This window comes from Sceloporus occidentalis, unplaced genomic scaffold, assembly GCF_023333645.1.
Source record: "Sceloporus occidentalis isolate IW3139 unplaced genomic scaffold, rSceOcc1.0.p SCAF_13, whole genome shotgun sequence".
NCBI lineage: Eukaryota > Metazoa > Chordata > Lepidosauria > Squamata > Phrynosomatidae > Sceloporus > Sceloporus occidentalis.
In genome coordinates, this window is record NW_028316993.1 from 14493584 (window position 1) to 14518258 (window position 24675).

General features: G+C 44.0%; 1 protein-coding gene across 1 annotated transcript in view; it reads right to left on the minus strand.

Annotated features, from left to right (window-relative positions):
* The window catches only part of LOC149305054 (CUB and sushi domain-containing protein 2-like), a 460431-nt gene that overhangs the window by 58530 nt on the left and 377226 nt on the right, over nt 1-24675 (minus strand). The window contains exons 34-44 of the mRNA XM_089478213.1: nt 22962-23165; nt 21976-22100; nt 16165-16261; nt 14242-14346; nt 12188-12306; nt 11301-11370; nt 5826-5942; nt 5218-5427; nt 2108-2296; nt 1521-1698; nt 403-548 (exon numbers count right to left, since the gene is read on the minus strand). Coding sequence (XP_089334339.1) covers nt 403-548; nt 1521-1698; nt 2108-2296; nt 5218-5427; nt 5826-5942; nt 11301-11370; nt 12188-12306; nt 14242-14346; nt 16165-16261; nt 21976-22100; nt 22962-23165 — 1560 coding nt within the window. The remainder of the gene's footprint in view (nt 1-402; nt 549-1520; nt 1699-2107; nt 2297-5217; nt 5428-5825; nt 5943-11300; nt 11371-12187; nt 12307-14241; nt 14347-16164; nt 16262-21975; nt 22101-22961; nt 23166-24675) is intronic.

Sequence of the window (24675 nt, forward strand, 5' to 3'; positions counted from 1 at the left end):
CTGTCATCATCTATATATCTTTGGAGCTTGGTCATAGGAAAGGAAAAACTCAATTTGCAAATGTGATTGTGAATGCGTATGTCCCTGAGGAATACCTACTGTGGGCGAGGAGGTGGGTTAATGGTAGGAAATATTCATTTCTTGTAACATTTACAAGAGAATGGATATGATCTGGGACAGGCTTGACATTTTGCAGTGCGCTTCTCTCACCCTGTGTAGGTATATGTGTGCGTGTGCAGGGTTTCTCACTCGTTCCTCTGTTCAAATTAAGTTTTCCTTCTCAGTTAACTCCTTGCTCAGCCTACGAACAGAGGCAATACAGGCATGCTGTGTGCAATCTACAGACAACACACCAACACACACATCATAGCAACAGCTGGCATCTCAGGAAGTGGTACAGACCATAGAAATAGATGGCAAAGAGCCCTCCATTGGCAGCATCGCTGTAAAACTTCAGGAGAACCTGGTTGGAAGTGCTCTGGGTGGCTTTCTTAGCTGAATTTCCCGTGAAAACACCAAGCTGTGGCGCTGTTTGCTGAGGTCCGTCCCTAAAGAAAAAAGGGAGAAGGAGATGGAAAGGACAAAGAAAAGAAAAGAAAAATACAGAAGAGTGCGAGGGGGAGCTATATGATTTGGGACAGGAGTGTGGTGGATCAGATGCTGGCTCTATGGGCCACCTGGGCTGCTGGCTGCAGGAGAGAAGTTCTAGCTGGGACTTTTGTAGGACAGCCCAGATTTCATCTGGCTCATGTAATACTGAAAAGCCAAGCGGGTTAATTTGTTCAGGAAACCGGGTACTGAAGAATGGCACAAGGTTCTCACTCTGTGTCACAGGTAGGAATTGTGTGTTCCTCCAACTGTTGTTAAATTACAACTCCCAGCATTCCTTACCATTGGCTAGGGCTTCTAGGAGATGCAACCCAAGCATCTGGAGGGCTCTACCCATTCCCATCCCTGAACTGTAGCTACATATCCTCCTACAGCTTCAATTCCTGTCTTTTGGGTAGCCTGCCTACCTGTCTACCCATGCAGTTTGGATACATGAGTTTATGCTGCTCTGCCAGACCTGCAAGTGAAAATTGCAGTTTGTACAGGCCTGAAGTGAACTTTCATCCCCCAACTGCAAATCGGGTTAATGACCACCTGGTTTTTCCCCTAGGTTGTTTTATTGCAATACTATGCAACTATGATGGCAACATATGGCTGGATGTCAGGTCCAGAGGGAGACTGGCATGCCCAGTCGTTGATCTCAGTCCTGGTGCCTCATCACAGACCATGCACATTCATCAACACCAGGATACTATGTGCTACCATAGTAGATGTCACATGAGTCTAACATACTATAAACAATGGCGTCAACATTATAATACTTGTTTACTTACAGTTCTGATATCCCAACCCCAGGCACTGTTTAGGAGTGAAGGAACAGGTGGATAGATGAACTAACGTAAGGTCCCCAAACTTCTTATTTAGGTTGTGCTACCATGACTGGGTTCAGATGGTCTACAAAGCCAACTTACCAGACAGTGACGAAGTCATTATATGGCTCTGTTTGCAGTAAGGTGAAGTTGAGGTAGATGCCATATCCATGGGACACTGAAATGAGCCATGTGCAGTCCTGGGAATTGGGATATGGGTTGGGAAAGCCAGGGGAGAAGATGGTGCCATTGTGGGTAGTGATGTTTCCTCCACAAGGGACTGTATAATAGTGAGAGCAGAGGGAAACAGGAGTTATAAACCAAACAAAACTCACCAAAAACAGGGGTAGTTCCAGAATGCAACAATCTACCTTTATTGCATCTGTGTGTGGGGATGGTGAGTGACATTGTAACAGCAGTGAAGAACAGAAGAAATCTTATTACGTGTTGCCCAATATATTGATTGTTTAATGTGACTAAAGTTATGTAATATGACTAAAGTCAATGCACTATTCATACTCTTCCTAGAGCCGGAACCAGTAAGATAAAATGTCAGTGATTATGCGAGGATGCAGGGACAGATCCTTCCTTCCTTCCTTCCTTCCTTCCTTCCTTCCTTCCTTCCTTCCTTCCTTCCTTCCTTCCTTCCACCAAGCAGCATCCTGAATGGTGACTGAATAAAGCCATACCTTCACACCTGGGCAATGGGTAGTCCCAGTTCCTATTGGTTCCATGTTGGCAGGTCAAGACTGGATGTCCAACAAGCTGATAACCATGGAGGCACTCAAAGGAAATGGATTGGCCCACGCTGTAACCAGCTCCTCTGACAATGCCATTGGCGAAGGGTTCGGGGTCAGGACACTCCTGGAGCTCATAGGCTGCAAATCAAAGGGGGATAGTAAATTTAAAGTTAAGAATCTCCTAAGAACATTTTCACCTTACTTATTACTGCCTTGGTATGGCTAAGAGTCAAGGGGGACCACATGGAGAAGGCCCTGGCTTCAGTCTCTTAGGCTGAAAGGATCAGGAAGCAAATGGTATGATATGATCTCATTTATCAAATACGAGATGTCAAACAGTTGCTACAGGTTAAATGTAGATGATATTAGGTAGGATGTGCAAATGGTTCTATTCAGCTCAAGCCTCATGTGTTCCATTCTGTCACTGGGGGGAAGTGGCAGCCCCCAAGTAGGCAGAGCTCACATCTTGTGTGTGTTGGGTGAAAAGTTCATTCTCTAGCTTCTCCTAATAGGATTGGGAAGCACATGTCTCTGAACCTCTGGAGAGCCACCAACACTCAGTGCTGGGCTACACAGATTAGAAATACAGTGGACCCTCTCCATATGTAAGGGATCCATTTTGGACCCCCACCGCATGGGGAAAAACGCGCATGCTCAAACCCCATTTGTTTTAATGGGGGAGCATCCCTATGCGCAGCACAGCACATATGCCATTATACTTCTGGCAGCTTAACCTTCTGTGTAACATTAAAGCCGCATATAGCGCACCCGCGTATGGCATGGGTACACTGTATAAACAATATTCACTTTTAAAAACCCTTGATGAGAATGGGTGTCTCACCTGGATGCCTGTCAAAAAGCCGGCAGTCGCTATGAAGATCCCCCCCCCCCCCCCGAGCCCCCAAATGACAAGATGTCCCCCACATCATTCTCTCTCCCCCATTGCTCTGGAACCATTTTTGCAAAAAACTAGTCTCTTCCCTCTTTATTTAGCACAACATATATGTGCAGCAAGCACAGAAGGAAAGGGTTATTGATCACAAAAGCCCAGCAACCCATCCAATACTTGGGTTTAAAAGAACAACAACAAGGCAATGGCAACTGCAGATGTCATGAAGTGCCCATTTCTTTGCACACCATTCACTCTGCATATTGTGAGAATGAAATCAGAATCTCTAAGACACACTTAAGCTCTGACTTTGTATAAGGTAGCCTTGTGTTTCGTTCTAACACAAGGTACAATCTTTCATTGAAATTGTGTATATTTTGACATTTATGTTTCCCCATGTGTACATTGTCCCATTGACTAAAGCTTGCTTGTGCACATTTTCCGAATACATGATTCCCCCCCCCCCCAATACATATATTTTTATACTTGCCTATCAGTAAAGAAGAAAAGAAAAGAATAATCAAGAAGAATTTGAAGCAAAATATCTTGGACTTTCCTTGGTGTCAGATTTTTTTTTTTAAAAGATGATTGGCTATAATTTTAAATCTTTCAATATTTGTTGCCTTGGATGTTTTTAACATTTGCTGTCACAAATCATGCTTTTGCAGCTTTTCATTTTGATTGTGTTTTAATTGGATTGCATTGATTTTGTTGTATTTTAATTTGTAATTACATATGCTGTCATGACAAATTCCGCTCTACGGTAATTCGTATATTGAATTAATAGACAAATGTATGTTGGCACCTTGGAATTAATAGACAAATTATATGTTGGCGCCTTGGTAACAGATGGTGCAGCAAACTTGAGAGGGGAGGGGAAGTACAAACAGACTGAGAAAGAGTCATCCATCAAAACTCCTAGCCAGCACAATGTAACACAATGCAATGTAACAGCTATAGAGGGTAAAATCCTGTTGGTCATAGGCATGTGTGTAACTGAAGGTTATGTACACATATGGTTTTTTTTTGAACAGGAACTTTCATATTTATACTTTTACCAAAGAGGTGCTTAGTTTCCAGTGGCGTCCCCGTGCCGGGTGTCACCTAATGTAAAGGTGGGTTCTTGGGGGTGTGTGTGTGCTGGGGGGTGGCAGGTTTCACTGCAGTCATGTTCATTCTCCCCTTCTGAGACTACAGCAGCCTGCAAGGGCATGCACACATTCCTCCTCCTCCTCCTCTGTGCTGGACTTTTCCCCTGGATATGAAACCCAGGATATTGCAGGCTCCACTCTCTCCATGGCAAAAGCCCAGGACAGAGTATCCTGAAAGAGTGAATCCATCCTGAGGTTTAGTTTGAACTCTAAAAGTACCATCCAAGGTTCTGAACGATGTCTCCCATGGTTCAGCATTTTGGAAAGATGCTTTCAAGTTCAGGCTAAAAACTGGAATGGACTAAGCCATGAGACACCAGCCACCACTGTCCGCCATCAGATTTTAGACTGGAAACTGTTTGTGCATCTGTTATTGTATAAAGCAGTGTTTCTTAAGCTAGCTAATTTTTTTTGGACTAGTAAATATTTTTCTCCCCAATGTGCCAGGGACTAGTACCACATCTGTGCCCATTGACTATGATAGCTTCTTTCTTTCCTGGATGCTCTCCAGGGACCAGCGGCAGATGGCTCAGGAACTGGTCCTGGTCCATGGACCACTACTTTGCGTAGCACTCATGCAAGGCATTGTAAACATTGATGATTCTATAGGAATAGGAAATAATAAAGCTAACAACTGGAAGACAGATGCAAAGCTTCAGATGCTTTCACTTCAGAGACAGAGTGAGAACAGCTAGGGGCAAGAAAGCTCAACCGAAGACCTTTGCAACAGGGAATTCCTCTGTTACATCGGGGTCCTTCAAGCCTTCAAGCAATGCAATTTAGATTGTATTTCCAAGCAGACTGCATAGGCCCTCTAGGAAAACACATTGTCTGTATTGGCACAGCAAACCATCCTAGGCTATTAGGATTAAGCGAGGCTCTTGTGTAGCCCTTTCACAGCCATTTGGATTAAATCCCCAAGGTTTCACTTCAAAAGGTGACAGTGGCTCTCACATTCAGTGCTCTCCCCATAAGCCCTAAAAGGCAGTACTGGTTTCCCTCTGCTGCCTCCTTCTTACCTTGATATTCTACCTTGAAGCCAGGCTTGTTCTGTGAGTGATCGCTGTGGAAATAGATGGTGGTTTCATGCGATGTGGACAAAAGGGAGCCCGGGAGGTCACTCCCACTGAAGCGGCTGATGATGTTGCTGGTGTCATATGGCCCATTGCGGATTTCAACATAATCATGGTTGGGTTCAGTGGAGAAGTTCAGGAATTGGATGTGAGCACCTGCAGGTCAAGGGCAAAAGGAGGCACTTCAGCACCAAAAAAAGACTTTGGTTTGTGGCTGCTGGAGGATTCCATGTTAGTGGACCAGTCAATCTCCTCTAGGCTTTAGTCCAAATTGTAAAGAACTGTCCAAGGTACCAAAATTATTGGGGGAATAAAGTCTGGCAGCTCCTTGAATATTTGGGGTGAAATTGCAGATTCTACCATGCCATCTTGTCTAGATCAGAAGTGGGGAACTGCACAAAGGCAGGGGCCCTGTGATCCCCCCATGGGCCCTCTTCACACTCAAAGTGATCTTGTGTTACTTTCAGCCACCATTTGGGCTGAGTTGTGCTGTTTTCCCCACTTAGGGTTGAGGATTCTGGTGTGGATGGGAGATGCTCAGTGCATTTTCTTACCAAACCCCACAGGAAAAGATATCCTCCATGTACAGTCACTGTTGCTGGGATAGTTGCCTGGGAAGCCAGGGCTGAGAATGACCCCTTCCATTTCTTCCATGGTCCCTCCGCATTGAGCTGTTAAGGTTACAGGAGGACAAATTAGTCACAAAGAAAGAAAAACAACAAAAGAAAAAAAATCAGCATCAAAAAGACGTGGGTTAAATGGGAACCAAGATGTGGGTTAAATGGGAACTTGGTTAAATGGGAACCAAGTGGGAACCAGGGTCATTTTAATCGGTTCAAATCAATTTGTGATCCGGTTTAAAAGGTAGTGGGAATGAGGCCTCAGATTGGCCTGTGACACTGAACCTTACCTATTATTATTATTATTATTATTATTATTATTATTATTATTATTCCATTGGGTATATGGGATGATTTTGCTCAGTGTTCGCCAGGGAAGTGGAACTACAGTGGGCCCCCCACATTCACTGGGGTTAGGAGCACAAGACCCCACAAAAGTGGAAGAACTGCAAATTAAAAACACCTTTCTTTTTAAACCTGACAGGACACCTCTCTGAAATCTTTCTCCCATATCTCTGAAGGAATGGGACACTGGGGAGCACCATTTGGGATAGGGACCTGTGACCATATGCCACAAGTTACAGCCATTATTAGTTTGAGATACGTTTCTGAATATCTGCATAGCTTAGCTTCCCAGCCTTTTCTTTCTGCAATTTAGCAACTTGTTTTATATTTCGTTTGAGGCTCCAAAAGCCAACTTATCCATGCACTAATCTGATAGGATTTGAACAGTTCTCTTATACACTAAAATTGTTTTGCATATATATACATTTTAATGCATTTCAGTCTATACCCTTTTCTGCATGCTTTTGATTTGTGAGTCTGGTTTGTGGACCTGATTGACTCATGCTCATAAAGCCACAATCCATCAAAGCCAGTGTGGCGTAACAATTGCAGTGGAATGTGGGAGAACCAGATTCAAGTCCCCATTGAACCATGAAATTGAGTCAGCTACTCTCCCTCCATCCGACCCTCCTCATGGGGTTGTTCTTGTGAGGGAAGAGTATAGGAGAGGAAAGACCTCCAAATCAACTTAAGGTAGAATATAACAACTAATATGTAAATATTTTAAAAAAATCTTTTTGGATGAATCGATTCTGCGCAAATGTGAACCAGATGTGGATCGGAATCGATTTAAATTTGCCCTTCGGCTGACTGGGAGCGGGTCCATTTTGAACAGATTCATTCATGAATGTGAACCACAAGTAGGTTATTTTACAGGGTAAAATAAGTGATTGGGGCAAATGTAGTGGGAACCATGCTCTCCTGTCGAATTGATCCATCGATTCGGATTGCAAACCACTTGTTTTTGTAAGTGGGAATGAGGACCTAAATCCTATGCTCATTGGCAGCTGGGTTTCATGCCAGTGGGCTGGCGAATCTGTTCCGTACAGTAAATAGAAGCATAGGAGCTGTCCAAGGCTCTGAATACTTATTTTGGAGACAGTGTCCAACACATTGGATTGCTTCTTTAAAGTTCACACTATAGCTGGGAGTGGAAGTCCTGAGTAACTACTCCCAGGACCTATCCCTTCCCATCATGCTTGCCTCCTAATAGTTTCAGCAAACTGTCCTAGGTAGGACCCTGCTTGTACCGTCTAAAATAAAAAGTGGAGGCTTGCTCTTTTAATCCATGCTGAAACTGACAGCCCAGATCCCCCTCCATTTAACGGCTCATTATATGCATTTTTTGTTCTGCTGACTCTGCTGTTTCCCAACTCCCCACCTTCTTGATGTCTGCTTAAATGGAACTCCTCCTCAATTATTTAAGAAGGATAACATCTGGATTAAAGGATGAGGAAAAAAAATCCACTCCCTCGGTTTTGCAAGGATTCGGTAATATTTCAGCAAACCTTGATTGTCACTGCCTTCCTTAACACAATTTCTTTAAAAAATGGTAAGTCTTTAGTATAGTTTAGGAAGGATATAAAGAGGAAGGGAAACAAACTCACAGACGCACCAACACTGTCAAAGGCAATTGTTCATTCAGGATGCGCAGCCAACAGATTGAGACTCAAGTGCCTATTTATGAACCAAATTAAGCATCCTTTTTTCCTCCCCAAAGACAAAAAAACCAAGAACAACCACTTTGCATGGGAAAGCAGGTGGCTGTTTTCAGGTGTTTGGAGATCATGGAATTCATCGGGTTGCAGATCGATATTCTATTTTGTTCATTCTCTGCAGACAAGCAGATTTTAAGCCACTTGGTTTAGCCAAGGGGACGGTGGAGGAATGAGCGACTTGAAAAGCTTTTGCGTTAAAACTCCACTCTTTCTGCAAAAAGGGGGAAGATGAAGGGGAAGGGAGAGCAAGGGAAGGGTGGCAACATGTAAAGTGATAAACCCCTTAGGACAAGATTTCCTGCTATCAAATCACACTGATCATTTACTAAGGATGGGTGAGAAACCTCCTCTGCTGGGTGTTATATTTAGGGGGTGTCAATTTCCCCAGTCCATACCACCCAGAAAGGGATGCAGACTGGACACACTTTGGGCTTGGAAATCTGCCCATTTCAAGAGTTTGAAAGACACCACTGACAGTTATTTGTGGGGGTTTTGGGCTGTGTGGCTGCCTTCGGGAAGAGTTTATTCCTGACGTTTCTCGTGCAACTATGGCTGGTATGGAAGTGTATGGAGTATACATACCTGTGGGACCAGTGACTTGGATGACAGAATTGGGGGTATACTTATCAAATTTGCAGATAACACCAAATTAGGAGGAGTAGCTAATACCCCAGAGAACAGGATCAAAATTCAAAATGACCTTAATAGATTAGAAAGCTGGGCCAAAGCTAACAAAATGAATTTCAACAGGGAGAAATGTAAGGTACTGCACTTAGGGCGGAAAAATGAAATGCACAGATATAGGATGGGCGACACCTGACTGAACAAGACTATGAGTGAAAGGGATCTGGGAGTCCAAGTAGACCACAAGTTGAACATGAGACAAAAGTGCAATGCGGCAGCTTAAAAGGCCAATGCGATTTTAGGCTGCATCAATAAAGTATAGTGTCTAGATCAAGGGAAGTAATAGTGCCACTCTATTCTGCTCTGGTTAGGCCCCACCTGGAATATTGTGTCCAGTTCTGGGCACCACAATTTAAAAAGGATGTTGAGAAACTGGACATGTCCAAAGGAGGGCAACTAAAATGGTGAAGGGTCTGGAAATCATGCCTTATGAGGAACAACTTAGGGAGCTGAGGATGTTTGGCCTGGAGAAAAGAAGGTTAAGGCGTGATATGATAGCCCTGTTTAAATACTTGAGTGGATGTCATATTGAGGAGGGAGCTAACTTGTTTTCTGCTGCCAAATAGACTAGGACCCAGAGCAATGGATGCAAGCTATAGGAAAAGAGATTCCACCTCAACATTAGGAGGAATTTCCTAACAGTTAGGGCTGTTTGACAGAGTGTAGTGGAGTCTCCTTACTTAGAGGTTTTTAAACAGAGGCTGGATGGCCATCTGTCATGGAGTCTCCTTACTTAGAGGTTTTTAAACAGAGGCTGGATGGCCATCTGTCATGGATGCTTTGATTGAGATTTCCTGCATGGCAGGGGGGTTGGACTGGATGGCCCTTGCGGTCTCTTCCAACTATGATTCTATGTGCAACCCATGTTTAGGAAGAAGTCATTTTTGCATGTTATTCCTGGAGTTTGTTTGTGTGTTGTACTGTGTTGAATGGCACAGCCTGGAGGTACATTGTGTGGAGGATATGCGCGGGGGCTCTGTCCTCCACGCAACACCCCTCCAGGTTGCACCATTCAACACAGTACAACACACAAGCCAACTCCAGCATTAACATGGAAAAAACACTTCTTCCCAAACAAGGGTCTCACAGGTATATATACTCTACACACTTCTGTTCCGCCGACCTCTGAAGATGCCAGCCATAGTTGCAGGTGAAACGTCAGGAATAAATTCCTCCAGAACATGGCCACACAGCCTGAAAAACCCACAGAAAACTATGGATGCTGACAGTGGAAGCCTTCGACTTCTCACCACTGATAACATGTGCAGATTTGAGAAGAATGCAGAGAAACATGTTTATATGTCAAATATGTGGGCCTATATATCTTGAAGAGAGCCAGCATGGTGCAGTGGTTTGAGAGTAGGATGTGATATGTTCTCCTTAGGGTCACCATAAGTCAGAAATGACTTGAAGAAACCCAACAAGAACAATATAACTTGAAGCTACCAGATCCTGTCTGAAACTGGAATCTAAGCAGAGTCAGCCCTGGTTAGTACTTGGATGGGAGACTGTCAAGGAATATCAGATTCTGCACACTATACATCAGAGGAAGGCAATGAAATTCATGGGATTGCCATAAGCTGACAAGCAACTTGAAGGTACACACATACACAAACATACACAGGTGCTTTAAAACTCTTTGGAAGCACTAGCAACAAGAAGCATCTGATAAAACACAATGGGAAAAACAGATGGAAATTCAGGAGGTTAAAAAGGAAGGTTATATTCCAAGAAATAGCCCAGTACGTTCTGGCGAGAAGAAATTGTTTGGCCTTCTTCAGGGCAAAGCTATTTCAAGATTGACCTGCAGAGATTTTTTTTTTTTAAAAAGAAAGATCTGTTTCCAAATCCTTCAGTTGCCAATTGCAAGATTGGGAGACCTGTCTTTTAAAAATCCCCGCAGGTCAATTTTCAAATTGCTTCCCCCTGAAGAAAGCAATACAAACATTTCTCAGCTGAAAGATGTTACTATTTTTCTTCTTTACATCCCAGTCTCCTGTCTCTCCTTAACTCCAGGTTAACCCCACTCAGGCCTTCTTAAGCATGCTTATTCAACATATGAGGAAGGGAGGGTCTGTGAAATGAGAAGCCGGCAAGAGCCAAATGATCACAGCCTTTGGATAACAGATGCTTATCTGTTCAGCCATCGGACAGGGCCAGTTAGAAATGGAGCTAAGAAAACCCTATGAAATCCATGGGGCCACCATGTAAATCAACAGACAAAGGCATGTACATACAGTCAGCCCTCCATACCCATGGATTCTTTATCCATGGATATTCTAAAATTATATAGATCCCCAAAAGCAAACCTTGATTTTACTGTTTTATATAACGATACCATTTTATAATACCATTGTATGTAATATATAGATTTATTACAATCACAAACATCAATCAACCAACATCACAATAAATCATCAATGCATGTAATGGGACTGGAACATCCATGGATACCTCCGTCCCTCCAGCCCTTTATGGGCCAAAAGACATCAGGTAAGGTGCCAATTCCCTATGATATCATAGGGATATGATGCACTGGATGGAGTTGTGAGCAAGGAATCAGCTTTGCCCTCCCTACCCTCTTCCCTGAGATGGTAGTCTGTCTAGGGAGGGTGTCTCCTAATGAATGTGTCTTAGTTTCAAGGAGGCCATCATTGCTTACCAATGCAAAGTGGAGGAGGATAGTTCCATCGGCGGACAGTCCCTGGCATGCAGGAAATGTGCGAATGTCCCTGCACCAAGCAAGGAAAATAGGCTGTTAGAATATGGAAATACAAAACTGGTTGCTTCTTGGTCTCTTTGATATTAGTTCCAATCTGAACAGGACTCTCAGGTGGTGAAGGACAGGCTATTTTTTTATTTTATTGTTAAAAAGGACCTGCAAAGATCAGGTTCCACAACCAACCTAGGCTGAGGTCCTATGACAAGCAGGTAGAGCACAGAACTTTGTCCATGTAGTTTTGTGTCCTCTCCATGCCCTTGCAGATGCCAAAGCCTGGGAGATGACCTTGCTGCTGCTGTTTACCAGTGGGGAGACAATTCAGATGAGGAAGCAGCAGCTGGTCTCAGCTCCAAAGGGGAAAGAAATGAGGATACATTCACAGATAGAGTGTACCTTCTTTTCCCTTCCCCATAAACCCAGAGCAGCCACATTTTCATTGTCTAAATTAATCCCTCCCTCCTTTCCATCCTTAAGCAGACACTGCAGTGGATTCTAGGGCTTGACAGAGGAGGGGGGCACAAAGAGATAGAGAATACCTCACCCACCCCATCCCTAAAGAAGCACACGCATGAGGAAGCCACACTTATGAACATATGTAACTCACAGGGTTACATATGTGCATAATGTACTTTAGTTCTCTTAGCCCCAGTTATATACTCTCTTTCATATCCTTCACATTGTGGATTGCAACCCTCTTCTTTGCATCATGTCTGTCACCTCACAGAAGTAAGCAGCACCCATATCCTCAATGCACAGTTTGGAACCACAAAGCACTGCCATCAAGAGAGACCCATATGGAATTGCATAGGCCAGGGAATGCTAGGTACCTGGAGCGCATATCCTGGCTCACACTGAAAGGAGACCACATCGTTCACCAGGTATCTCTCCCCGATCTTCAGACCATTACTAGGAACTGTGGGTTCTGGGCAGCTGGAGAGGCCCACGGCTGCAAGAAAGAAAGAAGAGGAGAATGAGTGCACATCATATAGGGCTGGCCTAATATATTTTGCTGCCAGAGCAAAGGAAAATATGATGTTTTCTTTAAGTTCCATGTACAGAAAATGGCAGCTAAGTGTCTTACTTCAATGACCCAGATGGAATAGGATGAACAGGGCAGCCCTAGAAATTCTTCCCACTGATACTTTGCCTCTTCTCCTGACATCTCTTGTTTGAGGCAATTGCCTCACTTTGCTTACTGTCACAAACAGCCCTAAAATGATACATGTATTTCTTGGGGGGAATGTGAAGAACAGTCACAAAATTTTTCTCAATGAGGGAGATTTTTTCCCCAACATGCAGAGGCAGCCTCTTGAGAAATCACTGGTTTCCATGAGCGCTCTTGCCTTCCGCACAACAATGAAAAGAGTGCTTTGCTTTTCAACGAGGTTTGCTTAATTTGCACAGAAAACACCTCTGCATAAAACTAATGCTGCTTCCCATTGCAAAACAAAGCACACCCACCGATGTATCAAGCACTGAAGGATGGGCAAACTGAAGAAAAAAGACTTGGAAAGGGCTGGTTTATTGATTAAGGTCACCGATTGCACAAGTATGGCAGCCATCATGATTTTTTCCACACTTTGCACAAAAAAATTGTTCCCATAAAGGCAAGACCCCTCAGTTGGAAAGGCAGCAAATATCTTACCACTTTGCACAGGAGGAGAAAAACTGTGCAGGTGCTCAGCCTTGTGTGCAAGAAGACTGACGTGCCTAGTGTGCCCAGTATGCAACTTAACTGCAAGCACACCAACTCCTCTGCCAAAATCTGGATGGAGACTAATATCAGGAGAGAAGGAAATCTGGACTACTGATTTGTCCAAGTTTTGAGAGCAGTACTTTGGCATCGGTTTCTAGTGTGGCCATCTCAGAATCTGGCCCAAAGGGGAGAAGATCTCTGAAAAGTTCAAGGCTATTTGGTACCACTCTGATGTCTCCCTACTAGAGAGATGGGCTTGAGTTTTGGTGTTCAAATGAGATTCTCTTTTAGGGCTTTTCTTGGAACTCGTTTCTGGAAGGAAAAGCCCAATAATGTCCCCAGTCAACCATGACAATCACTGGCCAGTCTAAATCTTTTTTTCTCTCGTTCCTTTCTCTTTGCTTAACAGGGCTGTTGTGAGTATCAAATGGAGAGATGGTGAGTTATGGGCACCATTTTGACTTAGTGGCAGGAAAGATGGAATGGATATGAAGATAAATGAATAAGCCTGCAACATGCCTTGGACTTAAGGCCCCCTCAGAGATGCCAAGGGCAGATTGAGCTCCTGTGACATGACCCAACTCTGGCATGTTGTGACCTGACCACAACCCAAATAGGCAACTGCAGGAAGATCAGCCAAATAAGCCTCTCAGTAGCACTAGGCCAGAATATACTAGGGGACAAACCAACAATGGGAAAACTCTTCCTTCCCTAAGATGTTATTGGACTCCATCATCAGTCCTAGAAAGCATCACCAATGGTATTGGGATGGTGGGAAGTGTAGTCCAGCAACATCCGGAGAGCCACAGGATTTCCTATCTCTGCTGTAAATACTATTAGCTCAAGCATCTAGTAACATGCATAATAATTCAACATAGGCCTGTTTTCTGTGTCTCCTGTTTTCTGTGCAGGAAATGTATTCTCTGTGCAGGGAACTTATTTTCCATAGTGCTCTCCTATCTCATATTCCTAGCAGCTTTCTTGAGATCACAAGGGCTAGGAACTTGGAGAGGTTTTACAATCGGGTGGGAGCTATGCAGGCTTTCAGATGCAGATGGACTGCAACTTCCAGTATTTCTCACCTGGCTGGCTAGGGCTGCTAATGTTGACACGGAAGCCCAATTGCATTATCGCAGCACCCACCTTCCTGGCAACCAAAACCACACAGCAGGGAAGTGTCCTTACTTTTATACTCTAGGTGAAATCCTGCAGCAGAGACACTGATGTCAGAGCAGAAATGCAAATAGAGCTGGTTGGAGGTGCTGTTCAATAATGCAGGGACCGTAGTTCCTAAAAGGGCAAGAAAACCACACACAGAAACACAAGCGTTGTAACCAGAGTGCATTTTTCTGTTACGCTGGAGTGATCCAGACCACACTGGGATCTTCTTTGAAGTTTCTCTCTCTCTCTTGGGGATGAGAATCCATTCTGGGGGGCCGAATCCCATCTCCCATGAATAAAACAAGGAGGGTTGACCTAACTAGGGGCTTGCACTCAAAGCAACTGCTTGGGAAAATTACTTTTTGGGTGCTACAGCTTGGAAAACTCCCGGTTATAGTTTGAGGAATCTACTCCCAGGTTTGGGAAAGCTACCTTTTGGACTACAACGTCCAGTATCCCCCAGCCAGCCATGCTGGTTGGAGGATACTGGGCATTGTAGTCCAAAAGGTAGCTTTCCCAAACTCTTCTCCAAGTTTATATGCATTTTTGTTGCTGCAGCTGAGATAACAGTGATGCCTAGAGAAACTCAACATTATTGAGTTATGAAAAAAAAAACACTGCTACTCTTGGACTAGTCTTGGATGTCCACTTCATTCATTCAAATGGGGCAATGGGGAACTAGATTTGTAGGGTGTCCCTTGCTATTTTGCTGGTGTTTGGGGGCAATCCACAGGGGGAAACCTGACATCTGTTATCTAAAATCTTGTTATGTGAAGGAAGCTTCTGCATGTCTGAGCAGATAGCCCTTCAGATGGCCAGCTCCGGCTTTTTGATCTGACTCCAATGAGGATGGCAGAGGAGCCCTCAAAATGTAGTTTATCAAAGCACAGAGACATGCTTCTTTCATCCCATCAAGCATTATTCTGTCGGATTTAACAGACCAAGAGGAAGATTTGGAGATGAAAAAGGCACGGGAAGGTGGAGGGCAAAGGAGAATCATTGGGGAACCTCTGGTGGTTTTCTCCCCTCTTTGCCAGCTGAATGATGACTTGGGAAGGGGGCTGAAAGTCAATTCAAATTCAGGAGCCAAAGCAGCGCTGGAGAAAAGAAGGCACGGCTCCTTAAGATAGTGGCCCACAAGACACTCCGGATGAATGTTAAAAACACAAATAGACTTTGGAGAAGAAAGGCACTCTAACCATCTCTTCCCCTCCCCAACTTCTACATCTTTCCTTTGATAGATTGCTTACAATTTTTCCCCCAGTGGATTTTTAAATATGCTACTTGCTTGCTCAGTTTCTTAGTCCATTTTGGGGGACACAGTCCTATACTTAAGAAAAGCATGCCAACAGATCAATGTTACCAGGAAAGGTTATTGTTTTCCACACAGTTCATTCTCTCTCTCTTTCTGTCTCAGACACACACACAAATTTTTCACACTCTACTTCACTTGGATTCTCAGTGGCTGCATCCTCACTGCAGAAATAATCCAGGCGGATACTATTTTAAATGTCATGGCTCAATGCTACGGAATTCTGGGAACTGCAGTTTGCTGTGGCACAAGAGCTCTCTAATGGAGAAGGCGAAATGTCTCCCAAAACTACAATTCCCAGAATGCTATAGCAGTGAGCCATGCCAGTTAAAGTGGTGTTAAACTGGAATATTTCTGCAGTGAGGATGCAGCTGGTCTATCACTTCTAAATGCATTCAATCTCATCCCTGGAGCAAATTGCATTTCTTCCCCCTGGATAAAATGCCTAGATTTTCATGCACTTAAGACAACCCACTCTGCAATATTTTATATGTATCTTAAATGTCATGTGAAACACATTTTAAATTTCTCCATCCCAGATGTAGGAACTGCTATCCCTTTCCAAACCAAAACCATCCTTATTTCATTGCATGCAGGGAGAGTATACCTCTGTCTGCATCAGTTTTAGCACTTACCTGAGAAGCTGCCCAGCATGGTGGCAGTGTTATCCCCACCGTCAAACACTTCAAGCGAATCCCAATTCTGTTCAGTGACAAAACTAATCACTTGAATCTGGGAAGGAGAGAGGCAAATGGAACCAAAACCATAATAGCAATGCTCAGACTAAATATTCCACCCCTTTTAACGTTTAGAAACAAAACAAAACAATAGATTTGAGGTGGTCCCATTGATATTTTCCACCTTCAGGGAAATTTTTTACATTGATTCTCCTGTTGAGGAATTCTTAGACATCTATATTCACTAGAGGACAACTATTTTATCCCTTACAAAAAACAAGGCTTCTGCCCTCTCAGATGAAATTTTCCTTTTGTATTTTCTAGCATTGCAATAACTTATAATTTGAGCAGAATTCAGAGACGTAGCCGTGTTCGTCTGGAATATCAGTATGCAAAGGGATCTTGTAGCACCGTTGAGATTATAGTTTTTTGTGGGTTTTTCAGGCTATGTGGCCATGTTCCAGAAGAGTTTATTCCTGCTGTTTCACCAGCATCTGTGGCTGGCATTCTCTGAAGGTGCCAGTGACAGATGCTGGCGAAACGGCAGGAATAAACTCCTCTGGAATAAGGCCACATGGTCCAAAAAACCCACAAAAAACTATGGATGCCGGCCATGAAAGCCTTTGACTTCACATCTTTGAGACTGTGTGAAAGAAGTTGTAGCATATGCTTTTATAGACTTGGTGTACTTCCTCAGATGCATGGAGTGAACTGGTGCCCAGGAAGAACCTTTACCATCAGACTGTATGAACAGTCAAATAAATGCAAGACGTGTGAGTATGGTGATAAGGTGTCAAGTTCAGTTTTAATGGTGGCTATTGATTGGGTGGACTATAAATAATAATAATAATAATAATAATAATAATAATAATAATAATAAATATCTCACTCTCTGTAATGCTAGAAACTTGGAGGCTGATGGAAATTTACATGTGGGAAGAAGAAATCTGATTTAGCAATAGCAAGTCCATTTATCTGGGGGCATGCCTTTATTTTACTCCTTTCCAGCAGCTGCACCCTGAACTCTATCCTGTATATAGTGAAGTTTGCCTTCAGATGAGTAGGGCAGTATTGCACATCCCTCATCCAGCATCTGAAGGTGGTACAACCCAGCAATGCAACCTATTTGAGTCGGAGGACTGTACCAAGTGTCTTAAGTCATCATCCTTCTGCTGTGTCTTGCCTGGATGTTCTACAAAAGACCTCCAGATGACAAATCCATTCTGCAGCAATGTTCAATTTCTCTTTCTCTGCTGAATGCCACAGAGGGAAAAGACGAGCGTCGGGGGAGTGATCATAAACCATTATATCTGGCACTAATTTTCCTCCCTGGTTTGCTCCGACTAACAACTTTAAAGCACAAACTTTAAAGAAAAAGGGGAAAAAACAACCCTTTTTAGAGTCCGTCTTGTCATAATGCTAATGACCCTTGTGTGGATGGAGCCTTTACCGATTTCTCTAGCCTATACCTAATTATCCTCTTACTAATGATTTTCTGAAACACAGGAGCAAGAGTGCAGCTACACTCTCTTCTCCCTTTCCCTCATTTCCCAGCTTCCTCCCTTTTTGGAAAGGCATAAACACTGCAAGGTTCTAATTCTACGCTGATGTGCAGGTTTTTAGGAGGGATCAGCATGTATTTACTGCCAGGGATATAAATTAATTCACCGAGGGAAGAGCTGCCTCTGGAATGAATAATTCATACTGGAAGTGCGAGAGAGTGCACTGATTACATAAAATCCTTCTCCCTCTGACACTGCCTCTGTTCTGGTGCTAAGAAAGCTTTTGTTCCCACTGCCTCCTTTGATTTATCAATGTTTAACCTTCACCTGCACTACAAAAATGGGAATTAGTGGCTGTCTAAAGGCATGGGCAACCACTGGAGTTGGGCCTGCATCCAGATCTCAGTTGCATGTAGGGTTGGCCACGGAGCATGTAAAGGATGCAACAAAGATGGCAGGAAGGTATGGGATGAGGTTGAGGTGTCCCAAATGGCTTGCTCTAAATGCCCTTGTAAGTTATATTGACCATTTCAGAAGCGTGTATGTGTGGGGACACTCTCCCATGTACTGAAAGAGATTCAGTGGCCAACCCAATGGGCCTTAGTCTTTGTGTTAGATTTTGTCTGCCTTCCCTCATCGTAGGTGAATGACCCTAGAAAAAGTGTAACCTTTGCTGCTGAACTGCAACTTCTAGCACTCCACAACCTATCACTATAGAGTCCACAACTGTAATTCAACACCACAGACATGGCTAGGGTTGCTGGGAGCAGCAGTGCAACAATCTTTGGAGAATTCAAAAGTATAGCCACGTTAGTCTGTAACATCAGTATGTAAAGCAATCTTGTAGCACCTTTGAGACAAACTGAAAGAAAGCAGTTGGCAGCATGAGCTTCCATAGACTTAAGTCTACTGCCTCCAAATGCATCTGCGGAAGTAGACTTAAGTCTACACAAGCTCATGCTGCCAATTGCTTTCTTTCAGTTAGTCTCAAAGGTGCTACAAGATCTCTTTACATACTAATATTTGGAGACTTGCACTTTGACCATTTGGAGGGCTGCATTTTGACCATCTCGGACTTCATTCAATGTTGCATTTCCTTGCATGCACACATTAAACTTAATGGCTGGAATCCTTGTAGTTAGCTTCTCATCCAGTCTGTCCCATCACATACTGTTGCCCTTTTGAGAAAGACTACAGAGGAAATTGGAGGGAGTTGGACATGCTTTGGCTGGCTTGTGCAGTCTATGAGGAACCCTGGTGATCCCCATAGATCACTATGGGAAGCCCTGGTGGCATAGTGGTTAAATGCCTGTACTGGTAGCCACTCACTCACAAACTTCATTGCAGGTTCAATGCCAGCTAAGGACTCAAGCTTGACTCAGGCTTGCATCCTTCTGAGATCGCTAAAATGAATACCCAGCTTGTTGGGGGGCAGTTAGCTTACAAATTGTAAACCACTTAAGTGCACTGATAAGTGGTATAGAAATGTACTTGCTATTGCTATTGCTATCCTAGGAAGGGGAGTTGCCCCCTGGATCCCACACAATTGCCCATCCCTGATTTAGACCCATATATCTGTCAGGGAAAGGAAAGAAACCAGAACTGTAATTCAACATGACAGACATGGTTGAGGGGGTCTGCACATGTCCAGTGAGAGTTAGATCTCACAGCACCCTCCCAGGATTGGCAGAACTGTCAGCTGCCAACTTGCTTTCTCACAAAATCAAAATGTTTAAACTCCAGTGCAGTGATGAAAAGCTTTGCAAACTTGGGATAGTTCTTACCAGGAATGAACCTAACACAACTGGCAGACTGCATCCCTTTCTAATCTGGGCGCATCGTCCAGGGCTTGTGTTCAGCCAGTGTTGGATGCTTGCTGGATAGGGCTACTGCCTGTTCAAATGGTGCCCAAGAAAATGCTCAGCCTTTCCTGGCAGCTGTGAACCACGGGGGGGGGGGGGGGGGAGAGCAGTGGCAGCAGGCAGGCTATCTTTTAGACAGCGGATCTGTCACTACTGATCTTTTCATTCAGGAACCTTTAATAAGCTTCTAAGGAACTCTGAGTTCTCTGGAAGAAAGGTAAAAAAACCTCTGCTCAGAAGGAATTGGGGGGAAAGGGAGGGAGGGCTTTAGTGAATAAAGAGATGTCTTCCTTAAATATCTTTACTACTCTCTCAATTTCTCCCCCCTGCTCTCCCTTTAGCTTTGTTGCACATGTTCCAAAAACCATTAGCAGCTTTGCAGAGGATATTTGCACTGAGCACTGGTTTCCAAACTACAGGAGAGAGAAAAAAGAAGAATAAGAAAAAGAAGGAGAAGAAGAAAGGATGTCACTTAATGGAAACCTGGTTTCCTTCTCTCCAGTTCTTGCTTCCACTGCTTAAATTAAGAAATGAATTCTCCCCTTGAAATCAGGAGTGCCAAATGCTTTGCAACATCATCTCGACGGTTTAAACAAGTCTTGCTTTTTTTTTTGCTAAAACAAGCTAGCCCCCCTTTCCTTCTCCTTTGCCATGCCTCTGGGATTTACTAAAAATAATGGAAACAGTTCGCAAGAAATCCAGAGCAAAATTAGCCATGATTTTGTGTTTTTCTCTCTCTTAAAAAAGGTTACCTCAAACAAAACAAATCTGTTAATTTAAACTTTAGCACCCAACAAAAGGACGATTCTTGCCAGCTCTGGAAGTTGCAAAATATCTACTTATGGTTGCTAACTGTTTCGCTCTCACTCTCCTGCTTGCTCATATGAGCAGAGCAGTTATTGTAATATATTTCTATTTTCTGGGAACAAAAATTAGCATGATGCACAAGTTAATGTGGCGTTGCATGGCTAGGCTGGACTTACTGAGTTTCCATTACAATCTGTGAGACTCGCCTTAGTCATCACTAAGGATGTAATACCTTACTAAGTTTCTTCTCAAAGGGAGCAATGACTAATCGACAAAACAATAAAATTTAGGCTTCAAAAGCACTGGAGAATATAATGGTCTTAAAAGGTATTAAAGTAGGAAGAAGCCAGGAAGGCAATTCCACAAACAGGGTGCCTGAACAGAGAAGATCTCCAATATCATGACCCGCCTCACTACAGATCACCTGGAGAGAAGCCTCTGAAAATCATGGTACATGACAAGGCCTTTCAGAGTGCTAATGGAGCTTGGGGCAGAATATGAGGTTAAGATCTTGATTCGTAGAAGAATCCATCCATGTGCAGGCTCCATGTGAAAAGGGAGGGGTAGGGACCAATGCTATGCACAGAGCCCAAGACAGCGCACCCCTTTTGTGCAGTGGGGCAAACTATCCCACTCATCCCAGCCCCACTTTGAGCGACTGTGGAACATGGGCAGGCTCATTTGGAAACACCATCACTTTAAAGTGGCCTCTGGAATGGAAAAGTAGAGCCCTGAGCACAAACACAATCACAATTTTGCTTGTTAAGATATGCCAGAATTCTGACTACTGCTCTCACTGCATTGTGTTTTCTGCTCTGGGTATTCATCCAAACCTTAAAGGAGTTAGCTAAGAGGCTGTGCACACTGGCATGTTTGGTCAGCCTGGGGGTGGAGTTAGGGCATGGAGTCTACAAGACACACAACACACCCTGACTCTGCCTCCAGGCTGGCGTGATGCCGCACCATATGGCGCACAGCAACACGATGCAACTCTGCCACTGAGTCTACATGACACAGCACCAAAGGAGCGCCATAAAGCCATGACACAGGTGGCTATGATGCCCTTTCCAGGGCACAAAAACCAGATTGGAGCTGTCGTGTGTGGTTGCCACGACCCTGATCTGGTGAAGATGGAGGCAGTTGCCGGTCTGCACAGCCCCTAAGCTGACAAACATGTTTGATAGATAGGGTTTAACTTATTGGATAGTTCCTTAAAAACTGAGAGAGGACTGAGAGCCCCACAGTTATGGAAGCCACCTGTTACCACTGCGAGTGCCTAAACGAACCACAGAAACACCACCTGTGGTTTGTTTACTGAGACAACCAAACCTGGCACTCATTCTTACTTCTCCCCCAGCAAGCTAGAGAAATAAACCAAGAATATCCCATGAGATGCTGGGAAGGGAATTCCAGCATGCGGCTTTGCTTACGATAAGCCAACCTTCTCAAGATTTCCAGCTGATCATGACATCCCTGCATCTCAGGCTTAAATGTTTCCAACTGCTGGACACAGATCTAGGTGCAGTGGGACCCAGAGTTACTTTTAATGCCCCAGCCTGGTGAAGTTTTTTTAAAAATCTGTTCCTTGAATGCTTTACCTGTATCCCAGCACCTTCGGGGACAGTAATTTTCCAAACACAGTTGAGGCTGTTCAGGTAGGGTTCAGGGAATCCGGGGGATAAAATGGTGCCTTTTCGCTCCGTTAAATTTCCCCCACAGGGCACTGCAACAGACAAGCGAGACTCTTGACAGATCAATTGCAATGTAGGCTGATGCCTTCCCGGCTAATCGCTAGCAGGCTGCTAGCCTTTATCAACAGTAAACTTGCTCCCAATTCCCCAAATCACTTTCCAGTTGGAAAAAAACAAAACAGAACTAAACCACATGCTATGTCGTGCTGTGCTAAATTTTCACCATGTAACAACTGTCCCAATTTTTTTTGGAGAGCTTTGTGGGTTTGTTGTTGTGGCAGATTCAAAACTTACCATTTTGAGGAGCACAGAAATCTCTTTCTTTTCCAGACTGGGGTGCGGAATATGGCTCCACACTTCTGTGTCTTTCCATCCCCTCTATACATAACAATAGTTTCTCTGGCCTGTTTCACAGGGCTTGTGAAAAGCATGGTTCTTCCATGTCCAGCTAACCAGCAGGATATTCCCTGCCTTTGCACACACCTCTGGCAGCTTAATGGTCTAACAGAGCTGCGAAGAATTGCTTTCACCCCAATCCAGATTGATTCGCAACTGGCCTCAATCTGAACTTTAAAGGAGCTATTTTGAGTGGTGGAGTTCAGCACCTTGAGTAACTCCTTTAAAGTTCAAACCAAAAAGGGAGAGTGGATTCATTGTCTCGTCGGCACGGGAGCCACTAGCTGCCACCATCACTCTTCTCCGAGCCAGAACAAAATGCCAACTTGTACAAGAAGGATGAAAAAAATGAAAGCTCTCTAGAATAGGAGAACAAGTCTCAGCTATGGGCTCTTGTTTAGCTACTCCCAGCCCCTGTGCTGATCTATGACAAAGACTGATTGATTGACTGATTGACTTGTTCTCCCACTCCTGATGTGGGCTCAATGGATACATACCAACACAAGTAGGCACAGAGGCATTCCACTGAGCAAGGGCTCCAGGCATGGTCAGGCACTCAATGCTTCGGGATCCCTGGAGGGCATAACCAGCACTGCACTCAAACCGGATCACAGCCCCTACGGAGAAATCGCTGCCGATGCGCCTCCCATAGCGGGGCTCTGGAACAGAGCTGCATTGTGTGGCACTGGTTCTGGGAACCGCTTTAAAAGACATAGGGAAGGAGAAAGTTACACCATGGAATATACAACTCAGACAACCAAACCCTTGATGTAGTAATTGTGTACAGAGAACTTGGGTTGTTGGACTCTTGAGCAGGTCTCTTGGATGTGAATGAAATGAAGTCTGGGACAAGAAAAAGATCAGGGCATCTCTCTGTCAAGCAATGCACCTGTCATAGATCCCAAAGAAATCTCAAAGAAAGGAGCTCTCTTTCTCCTGAAAATTTCACAGAGGGAGAAAAAGGGAAGAATGAGAGAAGGGTGAGAGAACACAGACATACGCATAGAGGAGGATAACAGGGGAAGAGCAGTCCTTAGGAGAACTGGATGTGCCAAACTCAAATTAACATAGGCATGGAGAACATAGGTAGGACCTAAATAACCAGATCCCATCTGATCTTGGAAGCTAAGCAGTGTCTACCCTGGTTAGTCCTTGAATGGGAGACTGTCAATAAATCCCAGGTGCTGTAGGCTATATCCTGTTGTGGTCTTGATGGGCACATGCCAACACAAATAGGCACAGAGGTATTCCATTGGCCAAGGGCTCGACCTTTTGTGATGCCATGAATTCCAGAGGGTTTCCATAGGCAAGGAATACTCTAGATATATATTTTTGCCAGGCTGAAATATATCCTACAGCACCTGGCATTAAATGACATTCTCAAAAGTACTAACCTTGCTTACTTTCCAAAATCATATGGGTTCTGGTGCCTTTAGGGTATTTGGGTTCAATGTTCAATTATAGTTGTCCCCATAGAACCCAGAAAGAGGTCTGCTAGGCTTGGCTGTTGGACTCCTGCTTGCTAAAAGCTTCCACACCCAAATCATACTGATGTGTCTAAGCTACCCACGATCTCACATACATGGCTTGAAGAGGGAAACGTGGGCTAGCCATTAAAGGTGGACTGAGCCAAAAAGAGAAAGGCATTTGATGTGTGTTTAGGGAGGTCAAATGCTGGAAGAGAGCTGTTCATGTTGTTATGTCTCTCCAAGAGGCAATCAAGGACGATTGTGCAGCTCAGGTTGCAATTAACCCTCCGGAGGGAAGGAGGCAATCTTTATTTGACTTCATCAAAGCCTTTGATTCGGTTAAATCATTAACAATTACTATCAAAAATCCCCCCATAATTAGAAGGAGAGTCGATTGAAAGGTTCTCTGATTTGGGCAAAAGAAAGCGTCAAAAGGAATCAGGGTCGAGCCTTCCTGGGGTGACACTGGCTTGCAACTACTCCAAGCTTCCCAGGATTTCCAGGGGCTATCCAAAATTACAAAGCCCTCGTGGAGAAGCGACGTCTGATGGCTTTGTCTGTTTTCCCTACTGGGATAAATCACATATACTAGAATTGTCGTTAATTAGAGCTTCCCAATTAAGGCTTTGAAAAACACCGCAGGGAGAGAATTTCTTTTGGAGAGCAGAACTGTCACAAGCATCTGAAAAAAGCAGTGTTTTCACTGATAAATGGGAGGCATCTAGGTTGAATGCCACAAAGG